At 40.4% G+C, this 16,979-nt stretch overlaps 1 protein-coding gene across 3 annotated transcripts in view; it reads right to left on the bottom strand.

The window, feature by feature from the left end:
• Positions 1 to 6,480: 6,480 nt before the first annotated feature.
• The window catches only part of CYB5R4 (cytochrome b5 reductase 4), a 70,583-nt gene continuing 60,084 nt past the window's right edge, over positions 6,481 to 16,979 (bottom strand). For 2 of the 3 annotated variants that reach the window (XM_070418159.1, XM_070418158.1), the window contains 2 exons: positions 8,574 to 8,738; positions 6,481 to 7,151 (listed from right to left, as the gene is read on the bottom strand). In XM_070418159.1, coding sequence (XP_070274260.1) covers positions 7,097 to 7,151; positions 8,574 to 8,738 — 220 coding nt within the window. In that variant the 3' untranslated portion in view covers positions 6,481 to 7,096. The remainder of the gene's footprint in view (positions 7,152 to 8,573; positions 8,739 to 16,979) is intronic. The other variant, XM_070418160.1, reaches the window with a different exon arrangement.

Below are 16,979 nucleotides of genomic sequence, written 5' to 3' on the forward strand. Positions count from 1 at the left end.
AATGTAATTTGAGGACCTGATATATATATATACCATGTTCAAGGATAGGAAGAACAAATATTATAAAGCTGTTATTTCCCCCCAAATAATCTATAAAACTGAGGCAATTCAGTTACAATCCCAACAGTATTGTTCATAGAATTTGACAACTTTGTCTTACAATTCATATAGAAGAGAAAAGAACCAAGTACAGACATGACAATTTTTAAGAACTTCAGGGTAAAACCCTCATCCTAGCAGCTTACAGACTTCCCTAAACCCAGAAGAATGAAGCAATGTGATACCCAGGGCGGGACCAGACTCAGACCTATGAACAGAATAGAGACCCCATGTATCAGTATATTCACATGTGAAAACCTGACATATGGCAGAATGGCTTTTCAAATCATACATGAAAGGACCAAGCAGCCCAGTCTTTTTCACATTTTTTCATATCAACTACTCACAGTAAGAAATTTATTTCATATTGCAATCCAAACCACACAGTTTTGTGTACATAGGTAAATATACATATATAACAAAAACAAGGGGTTCAAGAAGAACAGTTATAATTACAATGTGTGATACATTCTGGTATTTTCTACTCAGTCCCGTTTCATAAAAATGTAACACTCACAAAATTGCTGCAACTCACAAAATTGATTTCATAACCACTGCACTATTTTGACCTTCAGTTTGAAAGTCGTGTATAGTAAGGTTCTGTATAAAGAGTTCTCCAGTGCCATGCTAGTGTGTGAAACTACTGTTCCCTGCGGGTTAGAGAGGGAGTTCATTTGCATCTGCCCATTTTTGTGCTATAAATGTACCCACCATACTGATACACGCTAGCAATGTGTTGTGTATAAAGATATTCCTCAGCATTCTAGTCCTGGCTCCACTACTTCGCCTCACTTAGCTTCTGTAAGCCATCCCTGCAAAAGAGAGTACTTACACCAGCTCACTGAGTATGTCTGAGGGAGTTAATGCAAACACGCACAGTGGCTGGTCCACACCGCTCCAAAGACTGTTACCCACTGGGCAGAGCCAATGGTGCCATCTCTTCCCAACTCCACATTCAGTCACCTCACGCTGACATGGGCCATCATGGAAACTGGTTGTTAAACATTTATCAGTAACCACTGCAGGGTTGTTGGAAGTTGCTTTGCCAATTGCAAAGCGTTATATAAGTATTAGATTACATGTATTATGTAATCCGTGTATATAATATATGTAAGATCTCATGGCCGAAAGAACAAAAAGGAGAAACTTTAGGGCTGAAAACACCATCACCAGAATGCTGTTCTCCATCTCACAGAGCTCCTCGTGCCAGGACCCAGTTTAAGGCCCTCTGTGTCCCAAGCCAGCCTGGCAGGTCCAGGCAACCAGAAATTTTTTCCATCACCCAGCACAAGGGGCAGAGCTCCAGGGTCGGTGAGCAGGCGGTATCTCCTGTTACTTTTGACTGTGCTGTGCTCCTCCTAAAACCCTGCTAAGTGCAGGGACTCTCGCCTTTGGGTCTCCTGTTTCTGTTTCCTTTGCCACATCTTAACGGGGTGAGGAAGAGTATTCCTTCTTTTCACAGTTTATTGTGCAGAATTCCCACCTCACCGAAGGTTTACAATAATAAATTAAAGATTTAAAAATGTACGTATCTATTTTTAAAAACATCACACTTAATATCTGAACGTTAATGATGAAAATCTACATGCTGCATAATTATTTCTGTGATTTTTTCTAAACCGCACAAGAATGTGGCAAGTCTGAGAATTGCCTGTGACAACTGTTATATAAATAAAACATTAACTTGCTCAGAAAGTGAGAAATCCTCAGCATAACAAACACCTGAATCTATTTTTACTGAAAATGTCAGTAGCTTTTCCCTCAGACATGCTTAAAGGGCAATTGCAGGGCACAAATAACTGCTTTTCCCACGTTTTCTAAATGAGAGGAAATTGTCCATAATGAATCTACGCAGGCTGCCTCAGCAAACACTACAGTACAAACACTCCCCTTGCTATTCTAATCACCGTGGGCTGAGATGGCTAATTAGAAAATCCTAAGTCAGAACACAAGCTCTCTGAATTCAAAAAAGTTACCAGTGCATTTTCAGGTTTACCTCCAAGTCTCCTGTAAGTACAAAGCAACAGACGGCATGTGCTACAGCATGGAAATGGTCTGGCGCCCTCCCCCCCCCCCCCCACCCCTTCATGGCTACAGTTATGACTTCCTTTACGTACTGTGTTCCCCACAGAAGCAGAGCAGAAGGTGCCTTGTCAACCCATTGGCTGACTGCCTCCCAGACCTGTCCCCTCCAGACGTCCCCTGATCTGCTGCCAGAGTTCTCCCCCTAGGATCTGTCATCCACATGTCAACTTCACAGTTGGTTTCTGTACTAATATTTATTTTATTTTGCTCAAATCTAAATTGGTGTATGTCTCTAAGCTTGTTCATGCCCTACACACTAACAGCTGTGAAAGCACACATATGACTTACTGTCACACAACAGAAAATATTCAAAAAAATATCTGATAAAGGACTTGGGTATGGAATATGTAAAGGATGCTTACAACTCCATAACAAGGAGAAAAACAATCCAACTTAAAAATAGTAAAAGATTTAAATAGACACCCTACAAAAGATAATACACCAAGGCAATAAGCACATGATGATGATATGTTCAATATCATCACACATCAGACAAATGCAAATTAAAACCCCAATCAGATAGCACTAACACTAAAATTTAAAAGATTACTAATTCAAAGTTGGTGAGAAACTATAATAATAAAAGCATAATATGCTAATTAGACTGGACGTCCTTCCAGACGAAGGCGGGGCTGTGAGGGAAGCCCGGGTCCTGGGTGCCTGCCGGCCATAGGGAAGCCGGCAGCCAGGAGAAGGAAGGCCTACTCTTGCACAAATTTTGTGCATCGGTCCTCTAGTGTGGAATAATTGGAAGTCTCTTACAATACTGGCAACATTATAAAATGGTATGGACCATTTGTAAAAATAACAAAACACAACAAAATAAACAATCTGGTATTGCCTTAAAAGTTTGAAATAGTATATTAAAAAAAGCATGATTCACAGGTATGCATACCTACATTAGGCCTAGAAATATACACAGAATAAATTAGGGTTAAAATAAAGTTAAATATACAGTTACCATAGAACCCAGCAATTTCATTTCTAATCATTTCATTCAAGAAAAATGAAATATTATAGCCCCCAAAAGATTGGGACCTGAATGTTGGGGATGGGGACAATAGCAAGTTTCTTTCGAAGAGCCCAGCACTTGCTGGAGGGTGAGGGCGGCAGCCCAGGGTCCTCTCAGCTTGCTTTCCCGGTGTGGAACCACTGCCTCACTCCAGGGCTCAGTATTGGAGTGTTGCACCCAACGCAGGGCCTCCATTGCATGAGTGGGGACCGGGCAACAGAAGGGAACTTTAACGGAGAAAGAAAACACGTCTTTGCGTTTAGATAGTTTGCTCTGGCATTGCTTTGAGGCCTGCCAAACTGGCAACCCCGGGTGAAGATAATTCACCCACAAAAAAAACAAAACCAAAAACACACACAAAAAGCAGAAAGATAGCAAGAGACTGGGACAGGCTGAGGTTTCACTTTTCCTTTTCAATAGCTTAGCCCCAATTGGAAATATTACGGACCAAACGGGGTCTGGTTCATTGGTCCAAAGTTGGGGGGGGTCTGTGGTTATCAACAGAACAGCCCCGAACTAGTTTAGGTCAAGTTCATGTGGCAGAGTAAGTGCACCACAGAGGAGGGTATAGCCAGGTCTTGACCAGCATAATGAAGCTGATACAGGCACACCTTGTTTTATGGCACGCCGCTTTACTGTAATTCACAGGTGTTGCATTTCTTACAAATTGAAGGCAAGACCCTCCACCAGCAAAAAGATTACTACTCACTTTATTGTGAGACTCACTTCATCACAGTGGTCTGGAAGCGAACCCGCAATCTCTCTGAGGTATGCCTGTATTCTGGAGTGTGAAGGCTCGTCTCACTACTCCCATTTACACTGAGGTGCACATCGAGGGCCCGTAGCGATATCTAGACAAAACACAATTATCTTACCTTGGACAGGTTCCTCTCTGTTCTTTATGGACTGTGGTAAGCAGAAGGGGTCTCCCAAGATGTCAGCACCCTAATGTCTACAACTTTGAAAATGTTATATTAAATGGCAAAAGAGACTTAGCAGCTGAGAAGTTAGAGTTTCAAATCTGGAGATCATCCCGGGTGATGTGGGTGGAGCCACTCTCATCACGTGAGGCCTCTAATCACGTGAGGCCTCACAAGCAGTGAACTTTCTCCAGCTGGGGCGAGAGAGGCACGTGGCGCATGCGAGGACACCCGACGCTGGAGGGGCACTTAGACAGCCTGAGAAGGGATGTGGGTGGCTTTTACCAGCAAAGACTGGTCCAAGGCTGACAGCTAGCAAGGAAGAGTGGAACTCAACCTACAGTGACAGGGAACCGAATTCTGCCAGCAACCTGAATGAGCCTGGAAGCCCAGCCTCCCACGGCCTCCAGAGAAGCGCCCAGCCCCGCTGACAACCTGGGTCCAGCCTTGTGAGGCCTTGGGCAGAGGACCCCGCTGGGTCCAGTTGTGCCCAGATTTCTAAGCCAGGTAAATGGAAGATAATAAAGAGATTCTTATTGTTATTTTAAGCCACCAAGTTTGTGTTGATTTGTCCTGGCAGCAATAGAAAACTAATACATTAACACATTAAAAAAAAAAAAAAAGCAAGCAAGCAGAATTCTTAAGCAAAAGTGACTGAATGTAGTTCTCTTTCCTTACTGCTCAAGCACAATAGTGACAACCTCTACTTCCCTCAGTGGCACACTGTATATTGGGAGACTGAGGCTCTATTTAGGGGATTTTCTCTCCAAGGCATGCTAGAACACACTGGGATGGAGAGTGGGCTTCAGTGAGAGCACAATTCAACAGGAAAACCAGTTATTAGGCTCCTGTACTAATCCAGTGGAGGGGAGATAGGCATGGTCAGCTGGTAGGAGATCAGATTGGAGAGGGAGATGCTGGTAGCCAATGGGTCTAGAAAGGCTGGCTGGGTGGAAAGTAGTCCCAGTGAGTTAGAGATGGAATTTAAGAGGAGGGATAGACTTGGGGAGAAATGATCATGGTGTACATTTAGTTTGGGACATGTTGAGTTTGAGGGGCTTGTGGAAGAAATATCGAGGTGGTATCCAGCAGGTAAGTGGATATTGGAAACTGAAGCTCAGCTGATTCTCAATTTGGGAATTACTAACATATAGGTTGATAAAATCATGTGAGTGCAAGAGATAACCCAGAAGATGCTTATGGGTTTTCTTTTACTTTAAAATATAATAAGAAAAGGAATGAAGAAGAGATACACATAGGAAATAACAGAGAGGCGATTTCGTTTGCATGAGGTAATTAGAAAAGGATTGAAGGAGAGAGAAAATAGGAAGAAGTTAGAAACGATGAGAAAGTGTCCAGAAAGTACATGACCCCTCTTAGAGGAGAAGGAGGAGGCAGTAGGGAGGTGTGAAGCTAGAGAATGTTCCTGTTAGCCAGCAAGGAGCACTACTGGCCCAGGACGGCTAGATCCTGCCTGGGCGAATGGTGATGTGGGTAGGACTGGCCACCCATAGACACACAACAGCATGGTGATTACCAGAGGGAAAGGGGGTGAAGGGTGGTAGAGAGGGGATAATGGTGATGGAAGAAGACTAGACTTTGGGTGGTAAACACACATTATAATATACAGATGATGTATTATAGAATCCTATGTAATTTTATTAACCAATGTCACCCCAATAAATTCAATTAAAAAAAATAAGAGGGAGGCACAGGAAAAGATGACAGTGTCCAACCAGCCACTGGTACACAAGGAGTTTCATAAGCTGGTGTTAGCAATTTGAGGAATATTAATACTGGGTTCCACTTGGGTGCATCACTCATTCAGTGAAGATTGAGCTATTGCACAATCATTTGCAGGGAAATTGGAGACCCCTCCCATCGCCCTATTTTTGTGAAAACATTGCTGCTATCTTAAACGAGACTGAAGAATCTATTAGCTTATGCAACAGTCACCTTTGCATTCAACAGTTTCCTCATGAAAGTGCACAAAGACTTGTTTTGAGAGCCTGTCTGCATCCCAACCTGGGAAGGCATTTGAAGCTGCGCGCACAGCAGCAGGGAGGGAGAGTAAGTGTCCAGCACGAAACGGAGGGGGGCTCCCTGCCGACTGCCAGCTGTGAGGAAGCAGCTGGCTGTGTTCTTCACTTTCCCTGCTGGTCTGGATGGGCTTAGCAACAATTACACTTAACCCATTCCATAGCACCAAAGGATTAGGCCATGGGACCAGAAGTGACATCTTCGTTCTCTTTCCCAATGCCTCTGGCTTGGGCTGAGAATAAAACCAGCTGCCAAGGTTCTTTTAAATTTTCCACCACACCTGACTTAAGCAGCTCCAGGATCTTTTATTGTTGCCTTTTAAAATTTCCCTTAGACACGGGCCCAATATTGTTGCATTCAAACACATTTCTAGGTCAAAGATTAAAAAGTACTTTAGTATATTTTTATTCTACTTTGTATCAATGCCACACACACACACACACACATACACACACACAGAAATTGTTTAAACCACTTAATAAGGTATAACATTCCATGTTTTAATATTAATAACAATAACAGAAATGATCATTTCCTGAGTTAACAGTGCAATGTAAAATTTCGTCTGTATTGCTAAGACATTTTACAGCATAGAAACATGATCCAAATGATCATTTACTTTATCATGTCATAAAACACAAGAGCTCATCGTAGAACAGTGAGACAATTTAAACGGTAAGAAACTTGTGACTCATAACAAACAACCTGCATGTGTTTGTTGTCATGATTGACTTTCCAGGTCAAATATCAGTAGTAAAATAAGTTATGGTATAAAATAAAGTCAACAGGTTTTCCATAGTGACGGAACATTTGATTTCATTTAAGAAACAAGCCTGGAATCCGGTTAACCTCTTAGTATATACAAAAATGTTGTCTTAAAAAAACCCTAAGCCATCACAAATTTAGATAAAACAGTTGAGTAAAAGACGACAGCTCTTCATTACGCAGTAAAACCATGGATCTCATCTTTGGAAAAGTTAAGATCATGCAGCATCCTGAAAACAAATACAAAGCACAAGTCTCTTAGGGAAAGTAAAGAAGTAACATCAAAGTTTAGCATCATAAGCATAGTACTTTTTTAATTTCCTCATTTACTATGTACTGTAAAAAAAACCCCCACAATTATCACTTCTAAAAAATTAACAATTCTTTAATATTACCAAATATCTAGTGTTCATCTCATAAGTACCATAATTTTTTAAAGTTTATTTGAATCAAGATCCATTTAAATCTACTCATTATGATTAGCTAATAAAATCCTATATAATAAAAGCCGAATATGCTAAGTGTCCAGTTGACCGGTCAGCCATTCAACCAATCAAAGCTTAATATGCTAATGATATGCTAAGGCCACTCAACTGCTCATTATGACATGCATTGACCACCAGGGGGCAGACACTCCAACTGGTAGGCTGGCTTGCTGCTGGGGTCCTGCCATCAGGACTGAGAGAGACAGGCCAGACACGCCCTGGAGCCCTCCCACAGTCCCTCCCTGGCTGGCCAACCTTCCAGGTCTCTCCCTGGTCCCAATTGTGCACATGGGTGGGGTCCCATGGCCTGGCCTGTGCCCTCTTGCAATCTGGGACCCCTCAGGGGATGTTGGAGAGCCGATTTCGCCTGATCCCGCAGGCCAGGACCCCACTGGTGCATGAATTCATGCACCAGGCCTCTAGTCTTTTAATAAGATTCTCTTTCATCTCCCTCTCTCTTTCTGTGTGTGTACTGCAGTTTATCCAACAAAAATCAGATCTTTACGCGCTGAGTCACGCACAGTCCTCATTTTGCTGCATCGCTGTGATAAATGTTAATAATATGAACTTATATCCTCTTATTGTCCATAACTTAATACTTGAATCTACAGGATAGGTCAGGTCAAATTCTTTTTGATAAGACTACTTCATAGGTAGTATTCTCCCATTAGGAGGCACATAATACTTGACTGCCTCTCCTTTGGGATGCTAACAATTATCCATGATTTATGGTCTATCCATTAGTAGTTCATTAGGATCTGAAATTAGTGATATTCTACTCCTATCATTCTTTCTTCATTTATAAGCTCAGGAACTCTGTAAAGAAAAACTTCTCATTTATTATGTGGTTACCCTGTAGTAAGCTCATATAGAAAAGGCAACATAATGCTTGATTTTTTTCCTCCTTTATTCACCAGTTTTCAATGTAAGGAGTTAATCCCCACAGCATTCTATCTTTACTCTCTCCACTGAACCGAAAAAGTAGAAATACTGCTTATGGGTAATTCAACTTGGAAAACACTATAAATGGAGACTGAAATCTTAGAAATGGTTGTTTAAAATGTTTCTGAACATAATAAACATTTATTTAGTACTTATTGTATGTAGTCACTGTGCTAAGCACTTCACATGCATAAGGCTTCTTTTTTCTACCACGTTGCTACTCACCTCATTCCTTGTTCTGTAAATGGCATTGGTCCACAAATGCAGATGAGAACTTTGGATTTGTCTGAACTTCTTTTCAAAAATTCAGAAAGAAGATCTAATGAAATGTGTCCCCTTTTCCCATTCCATTCAGAAGTAGGTTTTGAGAGAACAAATTCAACATCAAATCTAGAGGGAGAAAAACATTTTTTAAAAGTCTATTATTTTAACATATGATTAACATGTCTCAAGTTCACTAAAACATCTTTTTTCTCTCTTGAAAATGATATAATATGTAAAAACTGATACACTCGCTAGAAAAGCTCTGCAGTGGATTATAAACAAAGATTTAACAAAAACATATAGGTAAATCCATATTTACTAAGGATTAGCTTTTGCTACAGAAAAGAGGAGTAATCTGGCATCTTTTATTGCACTCATTAGAAAGGGATCTCAAAGAATTACCCATTCCTATTAATACTCTGCTTGTGTAAGTCAAGTAAACAGCAATCATCAGTGACATGCACTTTAATCTCTGACTCAAACCTTTCATGAGTTCTAGACCCGTATAACCAACATCCTGTTTGACTTCGTACTGTTGCTGTCTCAAAGGCCTCAACCTCATCTTACAATCTCTCTGCCCCACACCTGACGTTCTCTTTGTGGATGCTGCCAAGGTCCACTTGGTTGCACAAGCCAGAAACCTGGGGTTTATCCTGGGGACCTCTCTCTGCATCTCCCCCCATATCCACATCCTCAAGACCTATCTTCCAGCTATTTGTCCACTTCTTTGAGTCTTCACTGCCATACACTTGCATGCTTTCTTCTTTCTGTAATGCTGTTATGTCCCATTCTTCAGTTCTCAGCTAAGCACCATTTCCACAGGGAAGCACTGTGGCCTTTGGGGTCCTTTGTTATATGTGTTGTAGAAATATTTTCCTTTTCTTTTCTTTATAGACCTTACTTCAGGTTTTAAGTATGCGGCCACCAAAATGATAATGTTATTAATGTCTACCTTCCCCACTAGACCATAAGCCCCATAAGAGCAGGGACCATTTCGCTTTGGCTATCACTGTGTCCCTAGTGCCAACACATGGGAAGCACTCAAGTATTATGGAATGAAAGGTAGGAAAAAAAAAGGAAGGGTACCAAGAGCCTATCTGACTTCGTACTGTTGCTGTCTCAAAGGTCTCAACCCTCAGAATTAAAATGAGAAAGAAGAACATCAAACCAAATTTCACAATGTGACTACAGACCATTTCCCACCACAGTTTTGTAATCTGTTCAGCAAATGGCTGGTGAAGGGTAAATGATTCAAAATTGTATGTTCTGCCTGTTCCCTTTGCTCCATTTTAGCAAAACACAAGTCATTCTTATCATTTTCAACAGCATTGGATCAGATGCATTTGCACATTTTCCAGTGAGTAACTGACATATTTTCTCAAGAGTAGAAGGAGTTAATTGCATATTAATCTCAATCTTAAAACAAAGTTGAACAGCGTCTCTTGTGAAAGGGCCTTGGGAGTCAGATATGAGAACAGAAACAGGAATGTGGTGGTGCAGCAGCTCAGGTCGCTGTGCTGCAGTTGGGTTAAGGTTCTCAGGAACTGAGGAGCCTGGCACAAGCACACAGACCAACTCAGAGGGCCAGTCGGGGGCAGAGAACCGGCCCAGCTCTCACCTAGCCCCACCTCTAGGCTTTATTTGTCCATTTGTGCAACAAGGTGCGAATACTACTTCATCTCTTATAATTCTAATATTTTGACTTTATATTTAAAAAGCTCTACAGAATTATGTTTTATTTCTTACCTACAAGGTTCCCATTTAGTTTTAGCAGATACAGAGTGGGGCAGAAGTAGGTTTAGAGTTGCCCATGTGGAAAATACAATAATTAATAAATAATGCAAGAATAAATGGTTTCACATACTCACATACACCTACTTTTACTCCACCCTGTATACTAATCCACCTTACACAAAATAACTTCCCAAATATTTTTTCACTAACTTATTTTTCCCTTCTAGCCAATAAAATTAAGATAGTTTTCAATAACTTTGGAATGTAGTATTTGTTTACTGTTCCATGAAGGCAAGTTCCTTGTTTGTCTTGTTCAATGCAGTACCCAGGCCTGGCTCAAGGTAAGTGCATAAAAATACTTGTTGAGTGAATAAGGCATTTGCTTACAAAGAAGCAGTACTGACGAAAAATAAAAACTGTCAATAGAAGAACAAAGCCATAGGCTGGCATCCATGAAATGACACATAAAAATGGCTGTGAATTCCCTAGTGCCTTTTCCGAGGAAGAAGGTCCACAGCTCTCATCAGAACATCAAAGGGGACCCAGAAGCATCTGCAGAACCACTATCCTAAGACATTTCCAATTATACATAGACTATTAGATCAAAGATAGCAATTACCTTGTTAAATTAAAAATAAAAATCACTGGAATAAAACTGGTAAGATACATAAGTCTTATATACTGGCATTCCTGTCATCTGAAAATATAACTTTCCTTTACTGAGATGCTTTAAAGAAAAAAAAAAAAGCCTAGTCAGTGGCATAGTTTCTGCAGGCATCTGCTAAAGAGTGATAAGTACCCGAGATCCTTATAAAGAAGGTGTACACATCTCATGCATTCGTATTTATTAGCATAACGGTCCCTTGGCCTATCACTTAACTCCATAGAAAGAGTGAAGAGGGGCATAAATGCAATTTTTAAGGATATTTGTAAAAAGCCTGCTATCCTGCTTATCTCCTCCTTCACAGGACTAGAAAAGAGCTTAACTGGAGCAGGTGCAATCCCAAGTTAAGACTCAAGAATACTTTAATGAAGGATTTCTTATACCACGTCAAGATGCAGATAGTTACTGCGGAATCAGTCACCTCTCCTGAAGTGTTCTGAATGAAGGCCAACTTACTGTCTAGCGCAATTACAGCTGAGGCCTGAGGGCACATGGGCAGAGCCTGCCATCATCCAACAACTAACTTTCCTCTAGCCAATCAGCTTCAAACACCTACCTCTGTTGTTTTCCTTACATATGTCCCGTTACATTCCATTTTCAGTGGGACAGCTCCAAATACTGGCCTTATATCTTGTCTAAAATCCTGCTCTAACAGCCTTAGCCTTAATCCACCTGACACACCATTGCCAGCAGTTCTCCTTAATACCCAGGCCCCATCTTACACTGTCTTAGCTTTAACAGCTTCAGTGTTTGTCACTGCCCACAGAAGAGGATTTCATAGTATGGGGGCCCCAGCCTTTTCTGGTTTCAATAGCTAAAGGAAATTACTAGAAAGAGCAGGAAAACTTGGTATTTTCTCACGGGAAAAATAGCTTACAACATAAACAGCTAAGAGTTAAAGTTATACAAAATGCACATGTTCTCAAAATGAATCTATTAAACACTAGTGTTCCTCAAGATGTTAGTGGTATTCCATGAAAAAAGTTCAACTATGAAATAAATTTGGGATTCTGGGTTGTTTTTTAAAAAAAGTTAAATAGATTTAGAATTTCTCAAAGCCTTAAATATGCTAAGTTCCGAGTAAATCTTAAAGAAGGTAATATGATACACGTTATTTTCAAAGGTTTTTTTTTGTGTTTTGTTTTTTTAATGACAGAGCCCTTAGGGGAGAACACATGAACATTCTATGAAACATTCCATATGAGGAGTATCTGTGAGGAACAGAAAGTGGTACAGGAGTCCAGACTAGGAGCCCATATATCTGTGATTATCACAAGCTGGGGGGGGGGGGGGGGGGAGGGTTAAGGCACATTGTTGATTTACTTATGTTTCTGCTGTCTTAAAGGGGAATAACAAACCGCTCATCCCAATACTGATGCCAGAGTACAGAAACTCAGTGGGCCATTGTCTATGGAGCCTGTCATAAAGGGAGGTATGCTGCCCAGTGTTGCTGGGCCTTCTCATATCCATCTAATACATATTTATTTAATATATGAATTATATTCAAAGTCTCCCATCACCTGATTTTAGCCCAGCCTGTTTCTTCAACTGTAAGACAGGAGGATTAGAAGCGATTACCACTAAGATTCCTTCTAATATGCACATAAAGTTTATGGTTTTATTTTTACAGTTATTTCATTGTTCTCCTTCATGCACTGTATTTACTTCAACAAAACTGGACTCTGCTCTTTTGCTAAAATGCCCTGAACATCCTGGCCCTCATGTTTTTTTGCTCATGAAATCCTATAACCCAAATTTCTTTTCCTGTTCATGGAATGCCATTTCCCAAAGCACAGTTCAGAAGCCACTTCTTCCACAAGCTCTGATCTCCCCTCACAAACAAGATTACTTCTTCTAGAATTCTCTAACATGGGATTCTCTGACATAGAGTTCTCTAACATGCGATCTGTCCTCCCAAAGCCCAGACTTCCTAGGCACTGCTGCTCTTCAGAACTCCCCACTAGGGCAGTCCTACTCATTTTGTATCTTTCTCCAGCACATTGTGCAAATGAGCACACAGATGCCTGAAGTGAGGCACGTGATCAGTGGTGCATACAAATAGGTACATAATCACTTGTCTGTTGTGCCCCACTCTCTTGTTGCTTGGAATCCTCTCTCTTTCTCTTTCCAGTATGCTCCACCACTGACCTCGTCATTTCCAGAGCAAAAATAAGGACACTACCAGTGTGAGTGTGCTGGCAGCAATATTCCTCACTTTCTAGAGCAGTGGTTGGCAAACTGCGGCTCGTGAGCCACATGCGGCTCTTTGGCCCCTTGAGTGTGGCTCTTCTGCGCATGGGCCACGAAGTTTCAATCGCACTGTACATGCGCGCCCGCACGTGGTATTTTGTGGAAGAGCCACACTCAAGGGGCCAAAGAGCCGCATGTGGCTCGCGAGCCGCAGTTTGCCAACCACTGTTCTAGAGGCTATTTGTCAAAATGCTTCAACAGCCTTTCTACACTTTGACTTGGTGACTCTTATGATGCATTTTTATCCTGCATAGTTGGAGGGGTACAGAACAACTTTTCACTATGTCAGACAGCAGGGATTGGTTAAATAAATTATTGTATGCTCACATGACTGAATACAGTGCAGCTATAAAAAATCATGGTATAGTGCAGGTTTTCCCAGCTGGCACTATCAGCATTTTGAGTTGGATGTTTCTTTGTTGTGGGGACTGCCCAGTGCATTGCAGGATGTTAGCAGCATTCCTGGCCTCTACCAACGAGGTACTTGTTGAACCCCCTCCATCAACTGTTACGACAAAAAAATGTCTCCAGACATAAATGTCCCTTAAGGTATTGGGGGGATGGGGACGACAAAATCACTCCAGGTTGAGAACCACTTATTTAAAGTATTCTATACACAGAATATATGCAACACACTAAGTAGAAAATGTAATTATAAAAAGTATAGCAGTAAAACTATTTTATTTAAAAAATACAAAACAATAAAACATGTATGTATGTGTCAGTATGTGTGTGTGTATCAGAAAGCAAGAGAGGTAGAGAGGAAGGGAAGGAGAGAATGGAAAGATACAGACCATAAATGTTAATAATTATTCTTTAAATGGTAAGGTTATGGATTATGTTTCCTTAATTTTTTCAATATAATAAATACGTAATAATTTTGTAAACAGAGCAGGAAAATCAGCAAATCAATAAATTCCATTATTTTTAAAAATATGTTTTTATTGATTTCAGAGAGGAAGGGAGGAGAGAGAGAAACATCAATGATGAGATAGAATCATTTATCAGCTGCCTCCTTCACATTCCTCACTGGGGATCGAGTCCACAACCTGGGCATGTAACCTGACCGAGAATCAAACGGTGACCTCCTGGTTCATAGGTCAATGCTAAACCACTGAGCCACGGCCAAATTCTACTATTTATATAAAAGTACATGCTACTACCTTTACTCAAATAAGGTCACTATCTCAAAAATGATTGCTTTGAAAGGGAGAAAAGTACTTGTTATATTTATATATTATGAATGTTGCCCAGAATTCAACCTCATTGTCAAACTGTCCAGTCCCTTGAAACTAGTTCTGCAAAGGCCGAGACAGCAGAGTTGGTGTATTTTACTGAGGAGAGGGGTGGACCATTGTGTAACGCTGAGCTAGCTAGCCCTTAACACTGCTCAGTGAGTTAAGAGATGAGGGAAACTTAATCTGGATTTCAGTGTACATAGTAATTAGCTACATCTGCTACTGTACATTTTTGCTTCCTGTTTAGCAATGTGGGAAAATGAAGATACACATTCCCTGGGTTGCATGAGAAAATAACAGTATCTTGTTCACTGTTGACCCCCTGTGTATAGGCACATAGTAGATACTCACATGTATTTCATGAATGGATGAATGTTACTAATATGCTAATTTTGGGTTAGGCACCTACATATGCTCTCACACTGCCCCCATGTCCAAACAATTCTGTAAAGTAGGTATTGATATACCTGTTTTACAGATAGAAAGACTGAGGCTCAGTCAGATCAAATAACTTGCCAAGATCACAAGGTTAATAAGTTTCCATTATATAATGACAATTCTAAGAATTTCATTTGCTAATGAATGATATAATCTAGATAAACTGAGGACAAGCATAGCATGCTTGCTGAAATGAAAATAATAGATCATACATCAGCCTCATTATCCATCCTCCCTATCCCTCCTTGTCCTACAAAGCACTGAGTGGAAGGCTAACACCTAATACAAACAATAAAGTATTTCACTTGTTTTAACTACAAAATGTAAGAAAAATTTATTTTATATATTCCAATCCAATTATAATTTAACCAAGAGATGTGTTCAGATGTCACATTTTATCATCCGAAACTTTATTACTAAGACTAGGAGTGACATGGGAGAGTCAAGATGTAGGAAAGGTAATTTAATATATAAAATTAGCTATGAATGTTAACTAAAATACAGATGTGGCTAATTAAAATTACCTTATGTTGAATCTGAACTTCTACTTTCCCTTTATGTATGAAACTCAACAATGATGTTTTTGAATGAGGGAACTAAAAACCCTCAATAAGCCTTTAAGGCCAGGTTTCTCTTGTATCTGCATGAACCCTCAAAATATTTAAAACCCCTGATAAATGTTCCAAAGCCATCTCCACAAGCATGGCTCTTTATTCCCAGTGAGGGCCTGACCATGGGTCTCCAGGGAGCATTAATGATACGGTGCTAGCAGTCGGTGCCAATGGACCGCCTCTGCAAGGTGCCTCACATCTCCAGGAGGAGGAAGAGGTTAGGGAGTAGAGGGGGTGAGAGCACACAGGAGCAAGCAGGTGAGAGCAAGGAGACAGAGAGAAGGAGCAGTGCGGGAGGATAAAGGCAGACCAGAAGCCGAACACTGTCACTTCTCTCAGCGAGCTGGAGTGTCACTCACCTGGTGAGTGCTGCTAGAGCCAGGCATCCAGGTGAGGGAAAGAGGGGCCTTTCCTCATCCTCCACACCACAGCCTATGCCATTCCACCACCCAAATTATGTAGGCGGGAACAAAACAGAACAAAACACACAGGTGACTCTGTCGAAAGACACTTCATGCTCGGAGGCTATCTATCAACACACTCCGATTTACTAATTACTTCTTAAATCAAATTCATGCCTATTGACTGAAAGTACATGTCTGTTCATTAAAATGTTGGCAAATTGACTCTTCTTTTATAAAGGAACTATCTTAGAGAATATAAAAACATAGCCAAAAATACTTTTTAAAAAACCTAACTAAAAAAAACCTTCCTAGGTGTGTTTAAATTATTTTAAATGCTTAGGAAAACAGGAACTCGGATAATACAGAAACGAAACATGTAGACAGAGGTCCTCCATAACCACAATTCAAATATCTGAGGTAGGCGTCACAGTGTCCAAAGCATTTACCCTTTTCTAATCCCCACAATAGCCTTATGAAGTAGGAAAGTAGGAAAGATATCATTTTATTTGAAGCTAAAGAAACAGGCCCACAGAACTAAGTAATTTTTGAATAAAGTTTCAAGCTAGTAAAGGTAGAATAAAAACTAGAATTTAGGTTTTTAGGCTTTTCAATAAGTGCTACTTCCAATCTTCCATTTTGAAAACTAGTGTAAAAGACACCTGAAAACCTAGGACTTTGTATTTCTTTCTAAATCATGCTCTAATTGCCATATAATTACCTACATATTGTAAATATTCTTAGGTTTATGTCTTGACTATGTAAGAAGAGTAAATACTAGGTGTACCGGTTAATGTTGCAGGATCGAGCCTGCAACATATGTTGATATACTTACTATATGCGATTTGATATGTATGCTATTTTGTTGTATTGACAACAAGCTTCAAAACTTCATATGTCGAATTTGCTGAAGGTGTTTACATCATAGATATTTTTACACTTAAAAATGTCCAACTTCGTGTCAAAAAAAGAGCATTTGCAGGAAGTTATAATTCATTACTTTATTTAGAAGAAAAGTGCTGCTGAATATT

This window comes from Myotis yumanensis, unplaced genomic scaffold (assembly GCF_028538775.1).
Source record: "Myotis yumanensis isolate MYYU_CA2020_CCGP unplaced genomic scaffold, mMyoYum1.0.hap1 SCAF_6, whole genome shotgun sequence".
In the NCBI taxonomy this organism is placed as follows: domain Eukaryota; kingdom Metazoa; phylum Chordata; class Mammalia; order Chiroptera; family Vespertilionidae; genus Myotis; species Myotis yumanensis.